At 39.4% G+C, this 22,868-nt stretch overlaps 1 protein-coding gene across 1 annotated transcript; it reads right to left on the bottom strand.

Moving 5' to 3' along the window:
* Positions 1–361: 361 nt before the first annotated feature.
* LOC148066806 (F-BAR and double SH3 domains protein 2-like) lies at positions 362–21,308 on the bottom strand. Its single transcript, XM_087807455.1, has 20 exons — positions 21,115–21,308; positions 17,183–17,280; positions 11,018–11,063; positions 8,848–8,924; positions 8,644–8,788; positions 8,038–8,171; positions 7,910–7,964; positions 7,716–7,844; positions 7,425–7,547; positions 7,133–7,228; positions 5,982–6,098; positions 5,243–5,338; positions 4,788–4,940; positions 4,492–4,620; positions 4,317–4,400; positions 3,893–4,076; positions 3,595–3,821; positions 3,220–3,427; positions 3,100–3,158; positions 362–3,012 (listed from the first exon to the last, which is right to left on the bottom strand). Exons 1-20 carry the CDS (start codon positions 21,133–21,135, stop codon positions 2,929–2,931), a joined length of 2,265 nt encoding a protein of 754 aa, XP_087663581.1. The 5' UTR covers positions 21,136–21,308; the 3' UTR covers positions 362–2,928.
* Between the last annotated feature and the right edge of the window lie 1,560 nt (positions 21,309–22,868).

Genomic DNA, 22,868 nt, shown 5'->3' with positions numbered 1-22,868 from the left:
CACTTAACGCATGTTAAAATCATCTGTATACAAACGTATGCCATGTCAGCATGTTATCAACCCATAGTAACAGTAGAAATGAAGAAGGAAAATCAGTTATTGCTTGCAGCACAGTTCTTGCAAGGATGACAACCTAACAGCAACATTAACTTCACGACATCACCAGCACTTTACGGCAGGCTGCAGTGAAAATAATAATGCATGGTGGGTGGCTACCAGCCTTCTACTGACCCCCGCAGACCATAAAACTTAAAGGTAGAAAGGAAGTTACTCTTAAATGTTTCTTCCTTTTTTATTTTTTAATAACTTTTTATGACACATTTCATTTTTAAAAGTTAAAAAGAAACAAGAAAACACAGGATTAAAGTTACATTATTTATTTTCTCTCGATTTGAACACAGACGTTTTGGGGAATTTTACATTTTTGACTGATTTTCCTTCCCTTTTTTTCAAAATATTTGGTGATGGTCATACATTTGATTTTCAAACTGTGATCTCGACTGTTACAAATAGGCCATGTCAAATCATTTTCACTGAATTTATTTCACATTTATACACAATAAATATGGTTACATCATGAGTTTAGATGGGACACTCACCCTCAGTCTTCTCTACATTTTAAACTTAAAAAATAAGTTTGATGTTTTTCAGATCTCAGGGAGATCAATGATAACGCAGCAAAACAGCTGAACAAGATTTGATTCTAAATCTGACAAGAGAAGAGAATTTTAAACTGTTTCTATGAAAAGTTCAGACTATATAGGATTCTTAATGATAAAAACCAAAAAGCTAAATAAGAATAAAAAAATCACCTATATCTGCTGAGTAAACAGAAAAGTGAAATACACAAAGACACTAACTTCATTGAGTCGCTAAAAAAATAAAACATTTATTTTCTTAGGCTCCTTTATCTTCATTTCTATACGCATATCTTTTTCTCCTTTTCATAAAAATGATAAATCTTATAACAACAGAAAAGTGACGAGTTCCATATAAAATGTAGCATCAATTTACATTTTCCCTTTTTCGGCCACTCACTGGCAAGTCAACAAAAAATGGAAATTAAACCTTAAAAGTGCTTTGCTGAGAGTTTTTTTACCTGACATTCTCACGACACATTTGCAGTCCACGAAAACGTGTTGTCTCCATTACATTAACATCTATTCTTTTGCACACAAACATATTCAGAAAGATACTAAACAAAACGTTTGGGAAAATGTGGAGAGGAAACCACACTGACAAATCCACGTCTTGATGTCCTGACAAGTCAGAACTTTGGTGACGAGGACCTGCCTCATTCATAATGGAGGGGGGAGGTCGGTTTACAAAGATGCTGATCACAATAATGATCAGTTCAGCTGGGATGAGTTGGTGAACGTTCAGTAAGTCAATAGTTCAGTTTGCTGAAAAGTGTTTTGAGAGTAGTTGTTTACAGAATTTTTTTTTATTGCTTATTCTAATTATTTATTCTGTACCGACACCACAACAAAATCCCATGTTGTGTTTACAACACTGGCAATAAATATCAAATTCTGAACTACAGACAGCATGTTTTAAGTAAGCGCTGCAGTTGTATTGTGTTTCAGATTCATTAAATGTTGAGGACTTGATGTGTTCAGAGAAGAGGTCAAATACTTGCAATAGGCCTCCTTAAATACCCTTTCTCATGATTGGATTCACCTGTGTATAGAGGTCAAGGGTCACTGAGGTTACCAAACCAACTTCGACTGTCAATAATTCATGCTATTTTATTAAATATATTTGAATCAAGGTACTTAAGAGGTACATTTAAGGTATTTTTTTTTTAATGTATTGTACAGTTCCATTGATGATTAAACTCTACTCTCTGTTTTTTGTGTGATTCAATGTTCATTCAAATGCACCAAATTATACTCAACATTTACTCACTGCTTGAGTAGTTTTGTCTACATGTTTTTTAATTCTTACTTGTAATTGGCTGGATGACTACTTTTTCAGTGCAGTTATTGGCTGCTCTACTTTTTAAAATCAACATTTTAAACCAATGACAAGAGAACTAAATCACCCGTGTGATCATCTGGAATAATTTACATTAATGCTTTTTGTTGTATGTAAAAGGATTATGGCAAGTCAAGAAAAAAGTGAGACCCGAGTATTCTCACTTAATCTTTGAATTCCTACTTTAAGACAAGAAATCAAGGTAAAAACAGAATGACTGCCTCGTTGCAAGAAGCTGACGGAGCAAGAGCACGTTTTACACATAAAAACGAGGCTCTCAAGTACCAATGTGCTTTTGCTTTTTAAGACTTTAAGGTGAGATTTCTGAGGTAAAAGTGAGAATTGTTTTTTACTAGCCCATCAGTATGAAAACCGGCTGGTGACACTAGATGAAACACGTCCTTTATATCATCTGTCTGATATTAATTGCTCCAGAAATGGGAGCCTTTACAAAATCTTTTAGATTTTTTTTTATATAAACTATAAAAGGCAGTATTGTTAGGAATCCTCCGATCCGGGCTGATGAGTGTGTCGAAGTATTTTACTACCTCAGTGGATACATTGTATCTCACGCTTTCACATGTGGTATAAAGATGTCCTTCAAAGTGACCCTTATCAGTTAATCTTAATTCATGGGTTCGATTTGAGTTTTTAACCTTTTGAGTTTAAAGTTAGAATATGTAGATAAGATAAGTTGTGCATTTGAGAGGCGAGGACTTTGTTAACAGTATTAACATTTCGGCGGTTGCAGTATACTTTCATACCATATTGAGGTGCTGCAGGAAAGTCCACATGACATCACAATTGTATATTAAACGTCTGATGTGTTCAATGACCCCTAGAGATCAGGGACTGGAAAGCAATGTCCTTGACAGCTTGTGTCGACGAAGATTTGCAACCAAAGTTCCCATTAAGACCATTTGTGTCCAAACAAAGATTTCCTCATCACCGTCAAACCAGTGTGATTTCCACCTCCTCTCTGCGTTTCACCTGACCTCGCGGATGCTGCTTCGGAGGAGGGGGAGCCGCTCGCACCTGTAAATTAGACATGAGTTACAGAATGGTCAAACGGCTTCAGTCTCGCCAACACTTGTGTAACAGCACTCAACACTTTAGACTCACAGGTCGGATGGATCCGGTCTCTGGGTATTTGGGTGGCTGGGGGGAGCCCTGAACTGGACCTGAGGAAGACAGACTGGTCAGCCAATCAACACCTCACTATTGAACAACAATGACACTCACTGTGATAGGGGCTCTTTTGTGGTGGTGGGGGTGGACGGTGGTGACCATTGTGGTAGGAGGGGGGGCGACCGATAGGGGAAGCTGCAGCGCTGCATGGGCTGGACTGAGATGACGTGGTCGGTGTTTGGAGGGGGCTGCTGTGGAGTGGATGGGGGGTGAAGGGGCTTCGTGGCGAGCACTCAGTTGGAGTTTGAGAGGACGGAGACGCCTGGAAAGAACAGAGAGTCTGAACCTGCGGTTGCATCGGTGCATCCGAGCAAAAGTCTACTCTGTATCATGTGTTCACACTTTATGGGATCGTTTTTCTGAGACAGTCCTATGACTGGCGGTTACACTTGATTGACGTTTTTCATTATTAAAATGCTAACATCACACCTGCAAGGGGACTCCATCCCTTTGTCCATCATCGTTCTCTCTGGAGATGCTCAGATCTTCCACCAGGACCGCAGGGAAGACTCCCACCACGCCGTTCAACTCTCCCTCCCAGAACCCGTCATCCTCGTTGGTCTCTCTGCTCAGAATTCGGATGATGGCACCTTCTGGGAACGACAGTTCGTCCTCAGTCTGACCAGCATAGTCGTACAGCGCCTTGGCGAAAGACACTGGACACACAAGACGAGAGAGGAAGATATTAAAAGAGGGCTGCACCACACAGAGCATCTACTGGACTCACCACTGGAGTCTCCATTCACAGATCCAGTCTGAAGCTCCATCTCTGGCTCAGTGGAGTTGCTGGAGGAGTGAGATTTTGTGTCGAGGGCAGCGAGGGACTGCAGCATGCTGAGAAGACTATTGGACGACGGCAAGTGCAGGTATTTCTCTGGAACGTAGCCGACATGTCCGCTACGGTTTCTTGCCTGGAAGATAACATGGCTTCATGAAATGTCCTCATTCAAACCGTTTGCCTCAAACATGATTGAAAGCCTATGTGGGCAAAGTTTGGAAATAAAGTTAGAATCGCGCGGAAATGGGTTGGAAAAGAGATTGAAAAGCAATTGGGTTGAAAGACAGGAGAGAGTGAGGAAGAAAAAAAAAATAAACATTTAAAAATGATAATTAAGTAAAAGTCTAGAAAAAGGATCCTAATGATGACAAACCTTGACCCAATCCTCCATGTCGCCATCATCGATCACCTCCAGAACCTCCTGCTCCTCAATGGTCAGCTCGTCTGGCTGACACGCCTGAACATAATCAAACAAAGACATCAGTTTCATCACTATGACTGTGTTGCATCGAAGTAACCATCAAAGGGATGAGGGGCTCAGTGAGAACCTTGTATGAGTAAAGGACTTTGCAGGTGAGCGGATAGTTTCTTAAAGTGCTGGACGGACTTGAGCTGCTGTCATCCAAAACTTCCCCGCTGTCCTCCGCCTCATCCTCCTGCTCCAGGTCAGCTGTGCCCTGAAAGAGACACACATGCAGCAACGATTACAATTTACATATACATCTTTCTCATATACATACACATATACACATACATACATATATAAATATATACAAAAACGTCCAGGAAACATTATTTAATGTGTTACAGAACTCCTCAACAACTATCACGTGTCATGAGTTACCGAGAGTGACGGGTCATGGGTGCTGAGGTTGTTCCACCGCTCATTCTCCAGCTCCTCCATCACTTGGTTCATTGCACTCTCCAGCCAGGTCTCCACAGCGACCCCAGCCTGCCGCAGCAGATCCAGACGAGCTTCTGCTTTTATTTTCATTGTCTGACAAACAGAAGTGATTATGTTGAAAGCAGACTCATGAGCTCCTTGATTTTGTGAGCATCAACATGGAATCGCTGTATAGTCACGCTAACATTCTTTTTTACATGAGAATTGTCCCTCGGAGTAAAACATCATCATCAACATATCTGATCATTATAGCTCATCATGAATCAATAAGAACATTGTGTCAGTGAACTTTAAAGGCAACTTTATTCATTGCACTCAGTTTGCACATTTGACCACTAGGCGGAGACAACATTCTGACCATTCTTTCTCCTTATGATGAATAAGCACATACGCACCTCCGCTCTACGCACACTCTGTCTGGCCGCCTCGATCTTAAACTCCAGCTCACCGTTGACAGACTCCCTGCTCTCCTGACAGATGTCGTCCAGAACCTGGCATAAAATGTTAATTGTTTTTTTTTGTAAACATGCAGAGTCATCTTTACTGAAACACAGCGCGTGCGTGCCTGTGTGTGTTTAAATGGTTTTCAAAAATTCTTATTTGGCTAAGACAAGTCTAATTCCTCCTTGTTTTCCTCCGGTCAATTACACGCTGGGACATGTAGGGATTCAGTGATACGTTTGGGGAAGCCTTCTCAACAGGACACATGCGCACTGCATTCCATTCTTTTTTTTTTTAATGTAGCACCACTTTAAAATTAAAAAAAATCAAAATTATTTAACATTTTAAGTTGTAGGCCAGACAAAATCTACATAACTAAACTCTCTGTGACAGGAAGTATGAGTGCGATTGAGATACTGCCTTCTCATTTTTAGAGGCACTACTACTTGTTTGTTCTTTTAACTCCATGTAATTGTTGACATCCTTATATATATATTATCCTTATATTATTAGGTCCCCACATCATGGCCCCTCAGTCTTGAGTTTGACACGTATGGCCTTGTGTTGCAGTCAAGTGTCAAAGCTGAGATTTATCCCATTAAGCAAAGAGCAAGAGAATTCTGAGAACCAGACCTTTCTCGCAATATTCATGCAAGGGTAAAACCTATATGTTGATGTTGTGAAGGTTCTTACCCGCTGGCCGTGAATGGCATTCTTGTACTCCCGAGCCACTCGGCTCGCCCACTTCCTGGCTTCTTTGTCCAGAATGTGCTCCACTGCCACCCCGCTCTCCTTCTGCAGCTGCGTCACCTGAAAGCACACCAAACCCAATCGTCAATTAAACTCTTCTTTGAACTAACCCCGCACTACTAAGTGTTATTGTGCGTATCCTTCATCATTGCTGTCATTGAGCTTAATGGGACAGCAGTAGCATTCTAAAACTCGCTTGAACAAACTGCAAACAAGAACATACTTCAGCTCCTTCAACACCAGAGGGAAACATGTTTTGTAGATCCACATGGTACTTCTGATTAACACAAGGGGTAATCATCCATTACTTGTCCCCTTATCTTTTCCTAAAAAAAAAAAAAAAAATCATAGAAATATGTGTATTTAAGTTGAATTATTATCTCATTAATAATTGCAATTTTCATTCAATAATAATCAATAAATAATGTGAGTGTGTGTGCGTGCATGTGCATTGAAGTCACAATGACATCTTTTGAAGGAAACTCCGCCCACTCTCACCACAGCTCAAGGATCCCTCGGTGACAGGGTGACATGGGAGGGCGGTGAATGGGGTTTTGGGGGAAGTTGCACTCGCCACTGATGTTGATGTTTTCTCTAGGAACAGGCAACTGCTTGTTTGCCTTAAAAAAACTAAGCACGTGTTTGCAGTTTGGACAAATTGTCCAGTGTTAACCTACTCCTGCTGGCAGGAGTCTACATAGACTTAGAAAATAACAGTGACCGACTCTGCCATGACGACAGCCACAAATATTTTACAGTAATATCTAAGTTGGGCCGGATGATTCATCATCTCATCTTGAAGGTTCAATCCTGTGATGATGTCAATGCTGCATCAGAAGACTCCCCCTACATTTATTTGTATTCAGGCAGCTGGACACTCACAGCTGTTATGTTTTTAAGTTGGATTTGATTCGAGGTCATTAGGTGTTGCATACCATCATTTGTGACATGTATTCTCTTTTTATGCAAAAGCTCTGCTTATACATAAGTTATAAATAACAGCATAAGATTGGCAGGTTTGGAGGGGAAACTTTTTTAGGCCTCTGTACTATTTTCTTGTTGAATTACATTAAGGTGTTTAAAATAAGCTTCACCTTGTCAGTGTCGATAGGCTGGTACAGGAAATCTTCGGCGGACTGGAAAACTGGATTCTTCTGCACATAGAGCAGCTGATGGAACTCCTGCAGCACCTGTGATGTTTTACAAATGTCAGCGCCTTTCTGTTGATCCAACCAAACCAGAAGATGCAGACAGGGAGCAGCGGTGACTGACACACGATCGCCCTCAAATGAAGGTTTGGATGCACCAGAGGCTGGAGTGTAAGTGAGCGGTGTAATACACACCGTCGGGTTCATTAGCAGAAAAGCTTGAGCAGCGAAGTCTCACCGCGTTGGAGCCGTCATGCAGACCTTTGAAGACGTTGTGGACAGTCTGGTGGGTAACCAGCTCAGTATCACACAGAGATGCCAGATAGTCTTTCACCTGTGCGTAGATGTCGCCATCGAGCACCTGCAACAACACGCGCTTTCATGGTCAGTCCCCATCACTGTAGCAGCAGAAATCTCTGCCTCTTGAGAATTGCTGCTCAAAACCAAACTTGGATTCAAAATATAAAGTCTTCAGTCCAAAACAAGACTGGATCTTAACAAGATTCAATTTGAATAATGGATGTAGCACCTTGACACACTCCAACAGATCTGTGTTGTAGTAGCGGCACTGGTGAGCATTAGCAGCCGCTAATGTCAGCAGGTATTCGTTCCTTGCATGGGTGGCGCGGGAGTTTGATTCGCTTCTCTTAGCCTTCAGCTGGAAATGTAACCAGCATTAATGTCAAAGTGCACTTTAAATATCAAAAGTGAAAAGTCTCTAACCTTAACACTTGCTCTCTGTAGACTCGACCTGGACTGGAAGAGACTTAGCTTCGACCTGAAAGCCCCAGATTTATGCAATGTCAGCATATTTCTAACAATAAAGTTTCACATTTGATATTTGACGGTACTTTGCTTCCAGTTCAGCTTTCTCCCGGACAGCCTGTGCCATGGTTTCAGCCTCTTGGTACTTCTTCCTGTTCTTGGTCAGTTCCTTCACAGAGACCTGCAGCTCTGCTTGTACCTCCGTCAGCTGGTCCAAACACTGCAGAAGTCATCAAGTGTCAATCCTAAACAACTTAAGACATGGCAACACTCCAGTGAAAGTAGTCAACATCAGGAATACTGACCTATATCAGAGCCATATTTGTGCAAAAACAGACAGGATTCACCCAAATTTGGCAGACATTAAAGATTTTTACATTGTTTTCCAGGAGGCAGAACCTGGAGTTCTACTAGTTTTAAGGAGCTAACTTCTATGCCAAGCTTTTCAGTTGTATGTGAAAAAGAAAGCACTCTTGCTTTCAACACTGTGGGGTCACAACAAAGATTTCCTTATCCCCATTTTCATAAAAGCCTTCGAACATCTATTCTGAGTCATATTCCTAATTATTCCTGCGGCATCTTGATTCCCTTCCTAATCCTAGAACCCATGGACTTGGAGTCTCCCTCAGCTATGTGCTCGGGACCCTCTGACACAGTCAGACTTCCCGTGAGGATAAGGACTCTTTGGTCACCTTCCGCAGCTGCTGCTCCTTCTGAAGTTTGGCCGTCTTTGCCGGATCAACAATCTGAACTTTGTAATTTTCACACGCGGTGATTCTGGAATGTGTGACCTGAATGGTTCCCTCCAGATAGGACCTCCACAAACAGTACATGTTCCTGAAAAACACAGGTGAAGTTAAACTTAGTTCTGATTCACACCATCCACTAAAACCCACCGCTGATCTGGGTGCTTCTCCATCAGGGTCTCAGGCCATTCTCTCTTCAGATAGTTGTTGGCCAACTTTTGCAGCGCCTGTAAAAGGCACAACACAGGGGATGACCCCTGACCTCCAGACACTAAAATATATTTACTTTCTAAAGAATGCATGTGTTGGTCGTGTAAACTTCCAGAAATGTGGACGAAGAGGAAGAGTGAAAAGGCAGTTTCTATTGCTCAGCCTCAATGACCTCTGTGGTCTTCAGATAAGATCAAGAACACCTCCAACTTAAGACTTGAAAGTGTTTTTCATATGACTACCAAGTACCTGTTGACTTAAAACTATTAAGCTAATTAAAGCTAAATCCTACCAATGTGGTATTTGGTAGAGTGGAGACAAATAAAACTAAAATTGAGGTATAAAAATAAAATACTTCACTATCTAACATCTCAGTCTTCTCAACTGAGTCGGCCCCTCCTTGGATGGTTCACACTGGTTCCTGGCAGACATTTGGAACTTTGAAAGGCTCTATTGTGGACCTTAGTTAGAGAATGTGTGTTTGTGTGTGTGTGTGTGTTTGTGTGTATGTGTGCCTACAAGCAGTGGGACATGGCAATGGCTGAGGAAGAGCTGCACAGAGACAGGCGTTCTGTTGGTTGCTGTGGCAAGAATAACAAGCAACAGCTCACAGGTGACAGACAGAGAAAGGAAAAGAGTCTTCTAAAAATCCTGACCCACTTAAATGAAGAAAGGTGTATTTACTTCTTCAGTAAGATTCAACAAATCCTTACAAATGAAATGATTAAAATGACTGATGAGTAGGTAACCTGGGACCAGCACCAATGTTTACTTGTGTCCTGTGAAAACCTTGCAGTCAAGAAATGATCATTGATGCCAAACTACTTGATGAGAAGCAGAATGACGGATTCACTGAATAAGACGGGCAAGCCTGTTAAGATCTTCCACACCTTAGCCTTTTCTGATGGTACAAAATAGACAAGAATTGCTCAGACTGTAGAAGATGTCTCAGAAACAAAACCCTCCAGTTAGTTACACCTGAAGTCTCTTCTGACACTTCTGCCTCAAAAAACAAAGGCAAAACTTTCAAAGATCATTTAACCTGTACCAACAGGAAGTGCTCTCTGCGAAATGCAAGTTGCATGTGAGAGCAAAGAATGATCATCTTATGATAGATTGAGAATCTGTTAGAAATTATAAATTATTAATATAGATGGGGATCATCTATGATTTCTAGCAGTAATCCAGTTCTATAATTTTCTCACTCATAATTTTATTTTATTTTTTTTACGTAATCTGGAAGGTCAGTTATTTGGGCTCTGAAAGTTTTTCATCAGAACACCTCTAAGTCAACTATGTTGTCTCTTCACTGTCCACATGCTGTAGAGCAAATGGACACAAAGTTGCTGGTTGGGAGCCGGGTGGCCTCCGGGTCGGCTCGCAGCATTGCTGGACATTCCTCACCCTTATGAGATGACGACACAGACTATCCAGCTGTTCTTTAGGAAGTTGCATGCATAACATCAGTGTGTGGTGAAAATAAGTCATGATCCATCCATTCTCTTTTGTGAAGTTGTGCACAGCAACTTCATGACAATCAGGCTTAAGTAAGGCATGATGTCCCTGACGTTTAAAGCATCTCTGCATGAAACATTGTCGGCATGAGCCTGTCAAGTCCAGATGGTAGAATGGTAGCCGTTCTCATCTGTGCTAAATCAGTTCTCAAAGATATCACAAACAAAAAACTAAAGACAAAAATTGGATTTAGGACAACGTATACAGGAATCACTGGTCTGGGCACCAAATAAGGCCAGCCAATAAGACTTAATATGGATAATAATGTTCATGTTTATATCCTGACTAATAAAGATTGAGATTAGCTAAGGAACCGAGTTTATCGACGTTTATTATACAGACATTCTGTTACAGACATATGACAACAATCATCTGGAGACTTCCAACGAATGCCAACCTAGAGACAGTTTGGTAAATATAAAATAAGGTCGGCCTGCAGCCAACAATGCGAAATGATTTTTTACTCTTATGCAATTGATTTTCACACACCTGACCTAGAATGTCAGTCTGTGATTGTTGTGGCTAGTTTACTGACCAAGACGACCAACAAAGATGAGTTGCAGTAGAGAAACAGAATAGTTCCAGGTGGACTCACAAGAGCGTAGTCTCGTTCCACTGCTGCTTTCTTCTGGCTGAAGGTCCTGCAAATGAAAAACAGAGATTTAAATTTACCTAGAGATGTGGCAACTCTGTTAGCAAAAGAACACCTCAGATCCCAAATCTTCCTGAAAATGGAATGCTTGAAAGCATGTAAACAATTGATGATCTTTGATGATGAGCAAACCATTACAACACAGTTTGAGGATTGGCATTTCAGACCTTATTCCAGGTGTGCATGACTTTCTTTTAAATTATGTATTTACAGGTACATAACGTATGATATGAATCACACCATCTACCAGATAACGGTATGTTTCTGTAGTTAAAAAAAAGACTATTTAAAGTCGTTTACTCAATAGTGGCTGATGAATTATAGAATGTTTCACTGCATGGCTTGAGACGTTACAAAAGTATTGTAGTAGATATTTTGAGGAATTTACATTGTAACGAAGATTTTGCATTTCATTCATAACGTGAGGATTCAAGGCATTTCCTTTACACTCATCTGTACAGAATAAAGACTGATTAATAACTGTAGAACCAAGGGACACAGCACAGACAGCAGGAGAAAGGATAATATGCCGTCATTACTGTTGTCCACTCTGATGAGATGGCTCAAAATCCTTTACCGTTTTTGAGTTGTGTACAGGTTGTAAACTTTCCTATTAGTTAAACACTTGATAGAGTTATTTGTGTTACTTTAGTTCACAAATATGTCTGGTAAATGCCACCTTCTTCTCTTCACAAGTTTTTAAGAAGTTTGTTAGGAGGATGTGTCTAGCACGAGCATTTAAATGCCAGGCAATACTTGGATTTATGACGTATGACAGAGTTTGAGGATCACTCTTGCTTCAGGGAAGTGCCAGTTGACGTCAGCACATATGCTGTCTTGATATTAGAAGTCAAGGATGATTCAAGTTTAATTCTGTATCATTTGTTCATATCTTCTCAGCTTTTTCATGTTGTTGACCGCGGGACGGGTCCGTTATATGGCCATCATCGCCACAAAATATGAGGTCAGCTAGAATTGCTGCCATTATGTCTGCTTAAATATTACACTACAGTTCATTTAAACCTTCTCCGACAGCTGAAGGGTAATCAACTCGGATCAGACAAAGACCTGATTCAGAGTTATTTTGATAACTTTTCTTTGGTGCATATATCTATTAACAGTCCGCTACACGTCATATCAAAAGAATATGAAAATAGTGAGGGCTTTTCTTTCAGATTTGGACAGTTTACTTGCATTTTGTTTGTCTGTAATGACACTCAAGTAGTTTACCTCTGATACTCATCCAAGTGTTAGTGGAACTAAAAGGAAATAAACGATATGCGTGGTCATCACCAACCATTTTAGACAGTGATAAGCAAACTAAACTATTCTAAAGCAAATTAATCCGTGACTCAATTCATGTGTTAAAACAAGAGTTTGATGCTCTGAAGTAAAACATGAGTCAGTAGACATGTCAGGACTCGACTGCTGATCTCCACCCAGACTCAGCTATCTGCCTTACTTTCTGGGAGATTGTTTCTGCCATCTTTCACCCCCCCCCCCTTCGCATCATTCCCCTTAAACATAGGATGCCTCCTGCTATGACTTCCAGGTAAGATGTTGCTCCAGGTTAAATTGCATAAACTATAAATGAATCAACATGACGTTCCAGGTCGCAAGCCGGCTCTGATGGGACATCTGGAGGCTCAATGGCCTGGACTTCCTGCTATTTGACCACAGACAGAAAAGTGAGAAATCAGGAGGTCACACAGCGACTCCTACACATCTGAACACATCTACAGTAACATGAGTATGAACTGAGCCTGGATAACAACATCACTATAATCACACGATCAAGTCGTTTAAATAAACCAGTCTGAATAATTCAGTTTGGAAACATTTTAACAAACTCTTTTTTGGGCTGGATCTTGTAACCACATGAGTATTGTTCTGGCTTGAATGTTTACGGGAGACTGTTGTTGGTGTAGCACACAGGAAGCAGGGGGTGCATGATACACGAGTGAGGACGGCTGAATTTATAAATAAAGTGAACCTGAGTGAAATAGCAACTATCGTGTACGGTCCATTCTGTTCAAGAGGAAGCACAACATAGAATGAAACACAGTGGCGGTGGTAGAAAATGGAGCGACTGACCCAATAGGGAGAAAAGTGGAACAGTTTACTTACTAGCACAGAGAAGCTAAGGTACATAAAAGAGAGTAAGCAAGTCATTTATATTTGTAGAGTGATTTTCCAGACCAGGGTCACAAAGCAATTAAACAATCAAACAATACACAATAAAAAAAATATACTTTAAAGGTCAAGACAACACCGAGAACAACACAGGAGTCTCAGAAAATCAAGGAAAAGATGCACGAATCAAAGAGTCTTGAGATGTTTCTTAAAGGAGTCAGTAGACCCCATCAAACACAGAGGGAGAGGAAGATCGTTCCAAAGCTTAGGAGCAACAGACTGAAAAGATTTCTCTCCTCTGGTCCTGAACCGTGTGCGAGGAACCATCAGTAGATTCTGATCCACAGACCTCAGAGCCCGAGCTGGGGTGTAAGGCTTGATCAGATCAGTGATGTAAGGAGGAGCCTGACCATGAATAGCTCTGAAAGTAAGAGCCAGAATAAAAAAGTTGATCCTGAAAGAAACTGGCAGCCAATGAAGAGATTTGAGGATCAGAGAAATGTGAGTTATTCTACTTGAGCGGGTCAGAATTCTAGCTGCAAAGTTCTGAATCAATTGCAGGCAAGAGAGCTCCTTCTTGTTAAGTCATGAAAACAGACTGTTGCAATAGTCCAGACGAAAAAGACGCAAACGCATGGATTACAAGCTCCAGATCATGTTCCGACAACATTTTCCTATGTTTAAAGATTTTTCTCAGTTAAAGGAAACAGTTTCTGGTCAGTTTGCTGCTGTGTTAAACTAGAGACAAAGACATTTGTCCAATGCAACACCCAGGTTTCTCAGGCTCAGTTTGACAGACTGGCCAAAGTCACTTAAGTACTGACTCAACCCTGGAACCTTATCATCAGGAGCAATAAGTTTCAGTTTTGTCCACATTTAGCTGCAAAGTGTTTTCACTCAGCCATTGTTTGATTTCTAGCAAACAATTGACAAGGCTGCTCAGCCTCTTGGGCTCAGTTGGACCAGAATCATAGTGTGATGGTAGGACTGAAACCTCCGGTGATGTTGATTTTGGACCAAAGCAACTTTGCCAAGAGGAAGAGCTGGAACAAGGAGTTAACGTTATACATGGACCGTACCATGCCCAACCGCGACAAGAATATGAGAGTTACTGAAAACTCAGTACAGCATGTCCAGAAGAAAACGGCATTGTTCATTGATCACACTGTTCGATGAACACCGTTATTCAACAGAGAATGAAAGTGGAGACTGAGGTATAACCTTTTTGTGGATAACAAGTTATCATATTCGAAAGTGTTGGCTCACACATGCAATTCTGGGGACATCAAGGACTCTTTAATCCAGGACCACATTAGGTGTGGCACAATGAGAGAGAGACTACCCAGGGAGGAAAGTAGGACGCTGACCAAGTGCTTACAAATCTGTAGAGCAACCGAACTGTCAAAAAAGAACAGCAAAAAAATCGGATACATCATATTTGTCCTTTTTTTTTGGACATTGGCTTGAAATGTGTGTAATTCTACAAAAATTGAAGTCGGATTACCCGTCATCCTGATCTGGAGTTAACAGGGTACTTTTCTGGAACAATGACTTAACTATTATAGTTTTTCCTAATGATTGTGGTGGAGAAAAAGGCAATTAATTTTTACCTTCATCAGGTTTTTCATACGCTCATTTTTTTTGTTTTTACAGAATAACTACCAAACTGGATGCAAGTATTTAAATGGCTCAATTACTCAATTTTCCTCAGAGTTCATGCAAGTGCAGCAAACACACCTCTCTCTCTCTGCTGCTCACACAGACAGTGTCACTTCCATAATAATTTTCCTGTGCAGTTTAATTCTTTCCAGCACTGAGGGACATCATTTCCTGCCTGTACATCTACTGTATTATTTGTCCATTATTAATCCACAATGGCTTTGTTATTCTTCAAATTTTACTTTAATAAGTATATTTAGTTGGTTTAGTAATTACTATTTAATTTACTTATCGAAATAAGCCTGGAAATATTCAGATTATTTGAAAACTTGTCTTATAATTAAGTTACTTCAAATAAGCCTTTTTCTTTCATGAGTGCAATGCAGACTTTTGGCATCCTTTGCACCTGAAATGGATTTATGTCACAGGTCTGCCTTTTCAGGGTAACTTGGTGAATTTTTAGCCTTTTTAATGGGGTTAGTGTAGTGTTAGTGTAGGTTGATGCAGCCCCAGCTCGGGCTCTGTGGTCTGTGGATCAGAATATACTGATGGTTCCTCGCACACGGTTCAGGACCAGAGGAGAGAAATCTTTCCAGGCTGTTGCTCCTAAGCTTTGGAACGATCTTCCTCTCTCTTTGCGCTTGATGGATCTACTGACTCCTTCAAGAAACATCTTAAGACGTTTTTATTTGTTCAGGCTTTTCCTTGATTTTCTGGAACTCCTGTTGTGTTATCAGTTTTATCTTGATCTTTAAAGTATATACTTTATTGAGTATTGTTTTGATTGTTTAAGCGCTTTGTGACCCTGGTCTGGAAAAGCGCTATACAAATAAAAATGACTTACTTATTTACTATTGGACAACCTGATGATTCATTTTTGTAAAGAGAACCAATCAGCCAAGTACGAGAAATGATTGACCATCATTGCTTTAAGAAATAAAATCGGTCAGTCCGAAAAATTGCAAAAACTTTGAATGAGCCCAGAAGGTGTGTGCAAACTTTTGGCCTGTACATGGATATAGTTAAAATCACCTTTTCCCTTGCATCCAAGCTTTTATTAGGAATCTATACATTTGATTTAAATAATACAAATCCAAACATACTTTATTTAAAAATGGTTGAAAAGATGAAAAAGACAAGGCTACAAATAGTAATTATAAAAACTGTACATTTATTGCATTCATAATACATTCAGAATTCATTGAATCGTCCCTCTGAACGCGACATTCGATCATAAATATCTTCATATTTTCCATGTTGTAAGACAAACATGAAAGGATTTCTGGCCTCCAAGTTGCCATCATCCCAGTCCGCCTTCAGGTGGAGTGAAACAAAGATTAAAATGTAAATAAATAATAGGGACTGTTTTCCTACTATTCGGAATTAATTATCTTAAAGTTTAATGCCCTTCCAAAAACCTTTGTGATAAAAACCCTTCTGAGACAGACAGGAAATGATGTCACAAAGCGACGGAAGGAAGTAGGTAATTGGCACAGGAAAGTATCAGGGCAGTGACGGACTTGGCCTCTGCCTCTCCCTGCTCTGACAGAACATTAAAGTGCGGGTGAAGTGGTTAATACAGCTTTTAACTAAATTATTTTTTAATAAAAAAAATGTAAATAAATTATTATTATTATCACAGTATCCAACCTTTCACTGGCCTTTCTCTTGTACAAGGAACTTTCCCTTTACTTACACTAGTAACTTTGAAATTAGCAAGCAACTTTAAGTAACTGAGATACTTTTGAAAGAAGTAACGCATAACTTTAACTGTAACCAACCAATGCCTTTAAGCTAGTTCATTTTAGCACTTTTCTTTCTGTTAAATAAAATTCGGGATATAAATGTAGAAACAGAAGCCTGTTTTGTGTACTTAAATTAATGTCATTTAGAATACATTTTATATTTTTGTTTTCTTTAAAATGTTTAAAATGTAATGTTTCCACAATAAGAATTTAAGGTTATACCATCCAGTCGTACTATTATCCTATTCTGGCCAAGGTTTGGAGGAAGTATGGTTTTGTGGATAATCCTTTAAGTGTATCCTATTCTATTTGATGTTTGGATGCGTTTATCAAATGACCCGTTCTTCATAATTCTTTTTGTGCGATATAAAATATATTTCTAACACATTTTCAGCAATTGCATGTATTTATGCATTATTTCAAGACATGAGAAACGTTCTACAGGACACTTAACCCCCTACTTTATTGGCCGAAAATGGCAGTAAATTTGCACTCCAAAGATATGCAGTCATTTGTAGACCATGACTAGTGTTCCTGGCACATCTTGTCGTTCTAAAACCCAATCACTCACCTGATGTCCTCCAGCAGGTCACAGTCGGTCTGGTGTTTGATGTGAAGTTGATTCATCTGCTCCGTGTGAGTCTGTTTCAACTCTTGTGTGACCCGAACCTGCATTAAAAGAGAAACAACATCTTAGGACTTTATAGTTCATCAGATAATCTTGAGAGGTTTGGAGACCAGGTCAGGGTTGAAGAAGAGAAGAGTTTGCTGTGATGAGTGATGTCAGTTCCATCCCAATGCATTAAATGGCAACCACAACTGCTTTTAAGTACACTGTAATACAGTGCACTTACTTGCACAGTTTACAAATTACGACAGGGTAGTACCGTCTCAAATCAAACACTTCCATTATACTTATCGAAATTATTCGCTTCTTCTTCTACTACTTTTTAACACTGATTGCAACCAGCTGTTGGAACCCCATCGCCGACACTGTTCAGCACTTTTTATTAAGTTGTGTTGAATTGTGTTATTATTGTAGCTGTATTGTTTTGTGGTAAAATTGGCGTTTTCTAGAGACATTTACGCCGTAAACTGCTCAGTGCGAATGCACTGGTGTACTCATAATATTAAGTTGTTAAGTGCAGAAGTGCGCAATTTGGGACTCACCATGTGAATCTGTACAAAACTCTCTTTTCATTTACATATTTATATAAGAAATACCTACACTCTATAGCGAGATGCGATGACAGACAGACAGATACTGTAGATAGATAGAACTCAGAATTAAACAGTCTAATAACACGAGGAATTAATCTAATCTCTGAGTCTATTAGTGTTGCATCTGCTCCATCTGCTTCTCTGCTCACTGATGACAGTGTTCAGAGGATGACTGTCATCATCCATGATGGACAGTAGTTTGTTCAATGATCTCCTCTCTGCAACTGTCACCAGTGAGTCCAGCTTCATGCCAACAGAAAGCAGCTGAAGTAAAAAGTTGACTTGAGAATAATGAACACCCTTTTGAAAGACGTTACTTAATATTGTTATTTTTTTAAATTAGATCACATAGTAGAACTCTCTAGCAGTCATTTGTAACGATGCTCGTCATTATATGACTTTACGTAGAGTTCCTGGCAGAAGGCTCAGTGAGCCACATGAGCACAAAACTGCTTTACATCAGTCGACCAGAGACTGTGTTTTCATAAGAAGCACTGTGAGACTTATTCAGACTTACGGCAAGATAAATTATTTGCTCCACGAAAATGCAGTTAGAATGTTGTTACACAAGGGAAGTTGGATTTTCTTCGAATCGCTGCTTTAAGTCGCAGACTCATCGACCCTCAGGCAGGACTCGGAGCTTCCAGACTCACCAGTAACGGTGTAAAAGCCAACAAGAGCCTTTTAAAGTTAGTTTATTACCATCTCATCTTGTTGGTTTATCTGTAATTTAAATCCAATCATACATAATGGTTTGCATAAAACCTAATACACACTACTTTTGAATGCCATTGAAAATAACCTGGGAAAAGAACAGTTTACTTTTTTCTGCTGCTTTCTTTTTTACCAATACAAACATTAACATTCTAATTGTGATTCTGTTTTGGATGTTTAGCCATCATTGTTTTACTGTATTATTATATATAAATATGTATACGGCCAGTTCATACGTTTTATAGTCAATATTTGACTTTGTTTTCATGATCTTTTTAGTAAAAAAAAAAAAACATAATATGAAGCTTGAAGACTTTCAAATATTCAAACCCAAATTTTTTCTTTCGTGTGTTATCATCTCACTTCTCTGTGTGTTGTTCTAGTTGTGGTCACACTGAGGTTTCAAAGAGTTACGAAATAAAATCTCAACTGTTCTATATATAAAAAAAATTGCATTTTAAAAACGGCGATTATATCACAAATGCATTTAATGGTTCAGCCCTACCACAAAAACATTAATTTTCTGACCTCTAGCTCACCTTGACCAAGAGACAACAGAAGGGTTAATTAATCCCCTTTCTGTCAGAGAAGCAGCGGACTTGTATTACTTTAAGAGGTATAACCTCCTACATACAACATATATTGAAGAACCAACAAGCAATGTAATGTTCTTAGTGCTCTTTCGCTCAAGTGTAGCACTCAAGTTCACGCACTTATTCATTATAAATACATTTAATGTCGATTTATAAGCAAGCATGTGCCTTTAACATGTGATTTGATCATCAAAAGGGATTCCTCTTCAGAATTATTTCCATATGAAATATTCACCGATACAAGTTATGTCAAAAGAAAGTGTGATTTGTTGATTAAGATCATTCAAACTCTCAAACAGGAAAGCAAAGGAGGACTGAAAGGAACATACAATAGACGGTCAAGGACCACAATCAGCTTCACTTTCCACCAGAAACAGACAGTGCCGATTATTACATCTTTCACTGAATAACACGCTAGATACTTTGAAGAGTAGATTTCGATAATCTCTCCCACTCTCTCGCTTCAGGGATACATTAATTGAGTAATTGAGTAATTGATCTAAGGTCTGCTACACAACTTTCACGATGATATTGAGATTTTAGAATTCTAGATGTATATATTCAAATTGGAAAACCAACTATATTGTTCGATATCCCAACCTATACATAAACTGAAGCAGCCAACCACAAACCTCCTTTGCAGTTGAAGTGATGAGGTCACGCACTGAAAGTTGTCTTATAAATATGTTTATATTAGTGAACAAACCTGGCACAAATAAATTGTTGTGTAGCACTTAAAAACAACAATAACCTATGGAAACAGATCTAAATGTGTTGCCATCCCTTGTGTGTTTGTTAAGTATTCCATAATAAGGATTTATGATTTTCAAGAATTTCTGCACATAAATGAACATAGTTTTTACCTCAATAAAAGAAAGGTCAATGTACAATAAAAAGGCTCAGAATGGACTGTGTGTCTAAGGTGTACAGTTAAGCAACAGCTCCACAAAGATATAAAAGATAGAAATCATGACTGCATTTACAGTCTGGTTAAAAGTCCAGTCACTGCTGTGAACACAGGCACTTGTGGTGTACTTAAGTAACCTAAGGTAAAGCATATTACCTCAAATATGACTGCGAATGAAAGAGAAAGTTGACCTGTAGTTGGAAAAAAGTGGTACAATGTAAGTAAGTAAGTAATTTTTATTTATATAGCGCTTTTCTAGACCAGGGTCACAAAGCACTTAAACAATCAAAACAATATTCAATAAAGTATATACTTTAAAGATCAAGATAAAACTGATAACACAACAGGAGTTGAAAGTAATAACCAGAATTATAAAGTTGATCCTGAAAGAAACTGGAAGCCATTGAATGTGTTTTTTAAATACTCATTCTCAAGTAAATCAAATGTAATAATCCCTGGTCCCATCACAGTACAACTGTGTCTTTAGCATACAAGATTCATCATTTTTTAATAATGTTTTTTAAAGGAGACTGCAAATCACATTAATTTACTACTATAACACTGACCACGTCCGTTTTCTCCAAACTTCAAATGAAGATTCCACTATTCACTATCAAGTATTTGAAAAAAATCACTTGAGCAACAACATGAACTAAAACTATTCAGTCGTTCTTTTCATTGCGCGGGACTGGGAAAGTCATTTTCCGTAAATGATCCATCCTGGAAATGACCAACATCGATGCCGAAATGACAGAAAGCAAAGTCAAAGTTTTTAAACGACATGGTTTATGGTACTGTTTGAGAAAAGTAGAGCTCGTTGGCTTTAACTTTAATTGCAAAGTATTTTCGATGGAGTTCGTCGCAATTGTGGGAAACATTAACGGAACAGTTTCTCGTGAAACGAGTAAGTTTTCTTTTTCCGCTAGAGGCTCATAAATAAGAAGTTTCAACCCCTGTGCTGAGGAGCAGACGCGCAGTTTTGAGGTCCGCAGCAACAAAGCGATAAATGTGCAGCAGCTCGTCGTGCGGAGGAACGTTAGCTTCCACGGCTACAGCGGGGAGACTCACCTTTCTCGGCGGGGGCTGCATCCTTCCTGCTGGACATACAAACTCCCCGCGAGTGGAAAAGTTTTAAAACTTTATGCAACGCGTAGAAGGAAACGGGGCGAAGCAAAAGTCGCCTAGTCAGCCAGATTAGGCGACTACTGGAGTCCGGTCAGATGAAAGTGGAGTCCAGTTGAAAACAGTGTGGCCCCGGGAGACAAGTCTATGGAGCTGCAGAGGCAGATGATGGAGACCGGAAGTTGATTCAGGCCGACAGTGGGTTCAGGCCAGAATTTGGGGCGGGGCCAATGAGAGTTCACGATGAAGATGGAGAAGATACTGAGACAAATTTAGTGATTCTGAGCTAATCGTAGGTATAAGGATTTATTTTTTAATTCAGCAACTTTTTTATTTATTTTTGTTATTGTAAGTAATTTAGTAAGTAAGTAATTTTTATTTGTATAGCGCTTTTTCAGACCAGGGTCACAAAGCGCTTAAACAATCAAAACAATATTCAATAAAGTATAAATTTTAAAGATCAAGATAAAACTGGATTTTTATTACACAACACAGACGAGGGACATCCATACTTCTGCACGTACAGAACTGCAGTGTTGCTTGTTCTTCTATTGGCCTTTTTGTGTGGTTTCCGAGTTCTGACCGACAAGACTTGATAAGCTTTAAATATGCAAAGCCACTTCAGAAAAGCAGTGAACCATGGAAAAGATGTGTTTTGTGATTTATTGTGTTAATACTAATATGCTGTGTTGCACTGCAATACTAAAAACATAATGTGACTTTGTATACAATGCTAACAAATGAATCTATTATTTTTGCAGCAAGATGACTCTGGCTGCTGGTACTCTCTCATAGTCTGGGGGTTGTGGTGGTTTTGTTGTAAGTAAGTAAGTCATTTTTATTTGTATAGCGCTTTTCCAGACCAGGGTCACAAAGCGCTTAAACAATCAAAACAATATTCAATAAAGTATATATTTTAAAGATCAAGATAATACTGATAACACAACAGGAGTTCAAGAAAAATCAAGGGAAAGCCTGAACAAATAAAAACGTCTTAAGATGTTTCTTGAAGGAGTCAGTAGATCCATCAAGCGCAAAGAGAGAGGAAGATCGTTCCAAAGCTTAGGAGCAACAGCCTGAAAAGATCCGTGAAGAGAACCGTGTGCGTGGAACCATAAGTAGATTCTGATCCACAGACCTCAGAGCCTGAGCTGGGGTGTAAGGCTGGATCAGATCAGTGATGTAAGGAAGAGTCTGACCATGAATAGCTCTGAAAGTAAGAACCAGGATTTTAAAGTTGATCCTGAAAGAAACTGGAAGCAGGTGAAGAGTTTTAAGGATTGGAGAAATGTGAGTTCTTCTACTTGAGCGGGTCAGAATTCTCGCTGCAGAGTTTTGAATCAACTGCAGGCAAGACAGCTCCTTCTTGTTAAGACATGAAAATAAACTATTACAATAGTCACAACGAGAAGAAACAAACGCATGGATTACAAGTTCCAGATCATGTTCCGACAACATTTTCCTAAGTTTAGAGATTTTTCTCAGTTAAAGGAAACAGTTTCTGGTCAGTTTTCTGCAGTGTTGAACAATAGACATGTCTTTATCAAATACAACACCCAGGTTTCTCAGGCTCAGTTTGACAGACTGACTTAAGTCACCCAAGTACTGACTCAACCCTGGAATCTTATCATCAGGAGAAATAACCAGAGTTTTGTCCACATTTAGATGCAGAGTGTTTTCACTCAGCCATTGTTTTATTT

The sequence above is a fragment of the Callionymus lyra genome, chromosome 14, assembly GCF_982586985.1.
Source record: "Callionymus lyra chromosome 14, fCalLyr1.hap1.1, whole genome shotgun sequence".
NCBI classification, from domain to species: Eukaryota; Metazoa; Chordata; class Actinopteri; order Syngnathiformes; family Callionymidae; genus Callionymus; species Callionymus lyra.
This window is presented reverse-complemented; position numbering and strand designations above follow the sequence as displayed.

Excerpts from the sequence above, each read along its gene's own strand:
- LOC148066806 (XM_087807455.1), bottom strand. The coding sequence starts at position 21,135 with ATGCAGCCCCCGCCGAGAAAG. Across the intron at positions 8,789-8,847 it reads GAGAAGCACCCAGATCAGCG|GAACATGTACTGTTTGTGGA; the intron begins GTGGGTTTTAGT and ends TGTGTTTTTCAG. Across the intron at positions 7,845-7,909 it reads TACAGAGAGCAAGTGTTAAG|CTGAAGGCTAAGAGAAGCGA; the intron begins GTTAGAGACTTT and ends TTACATTTCCAG.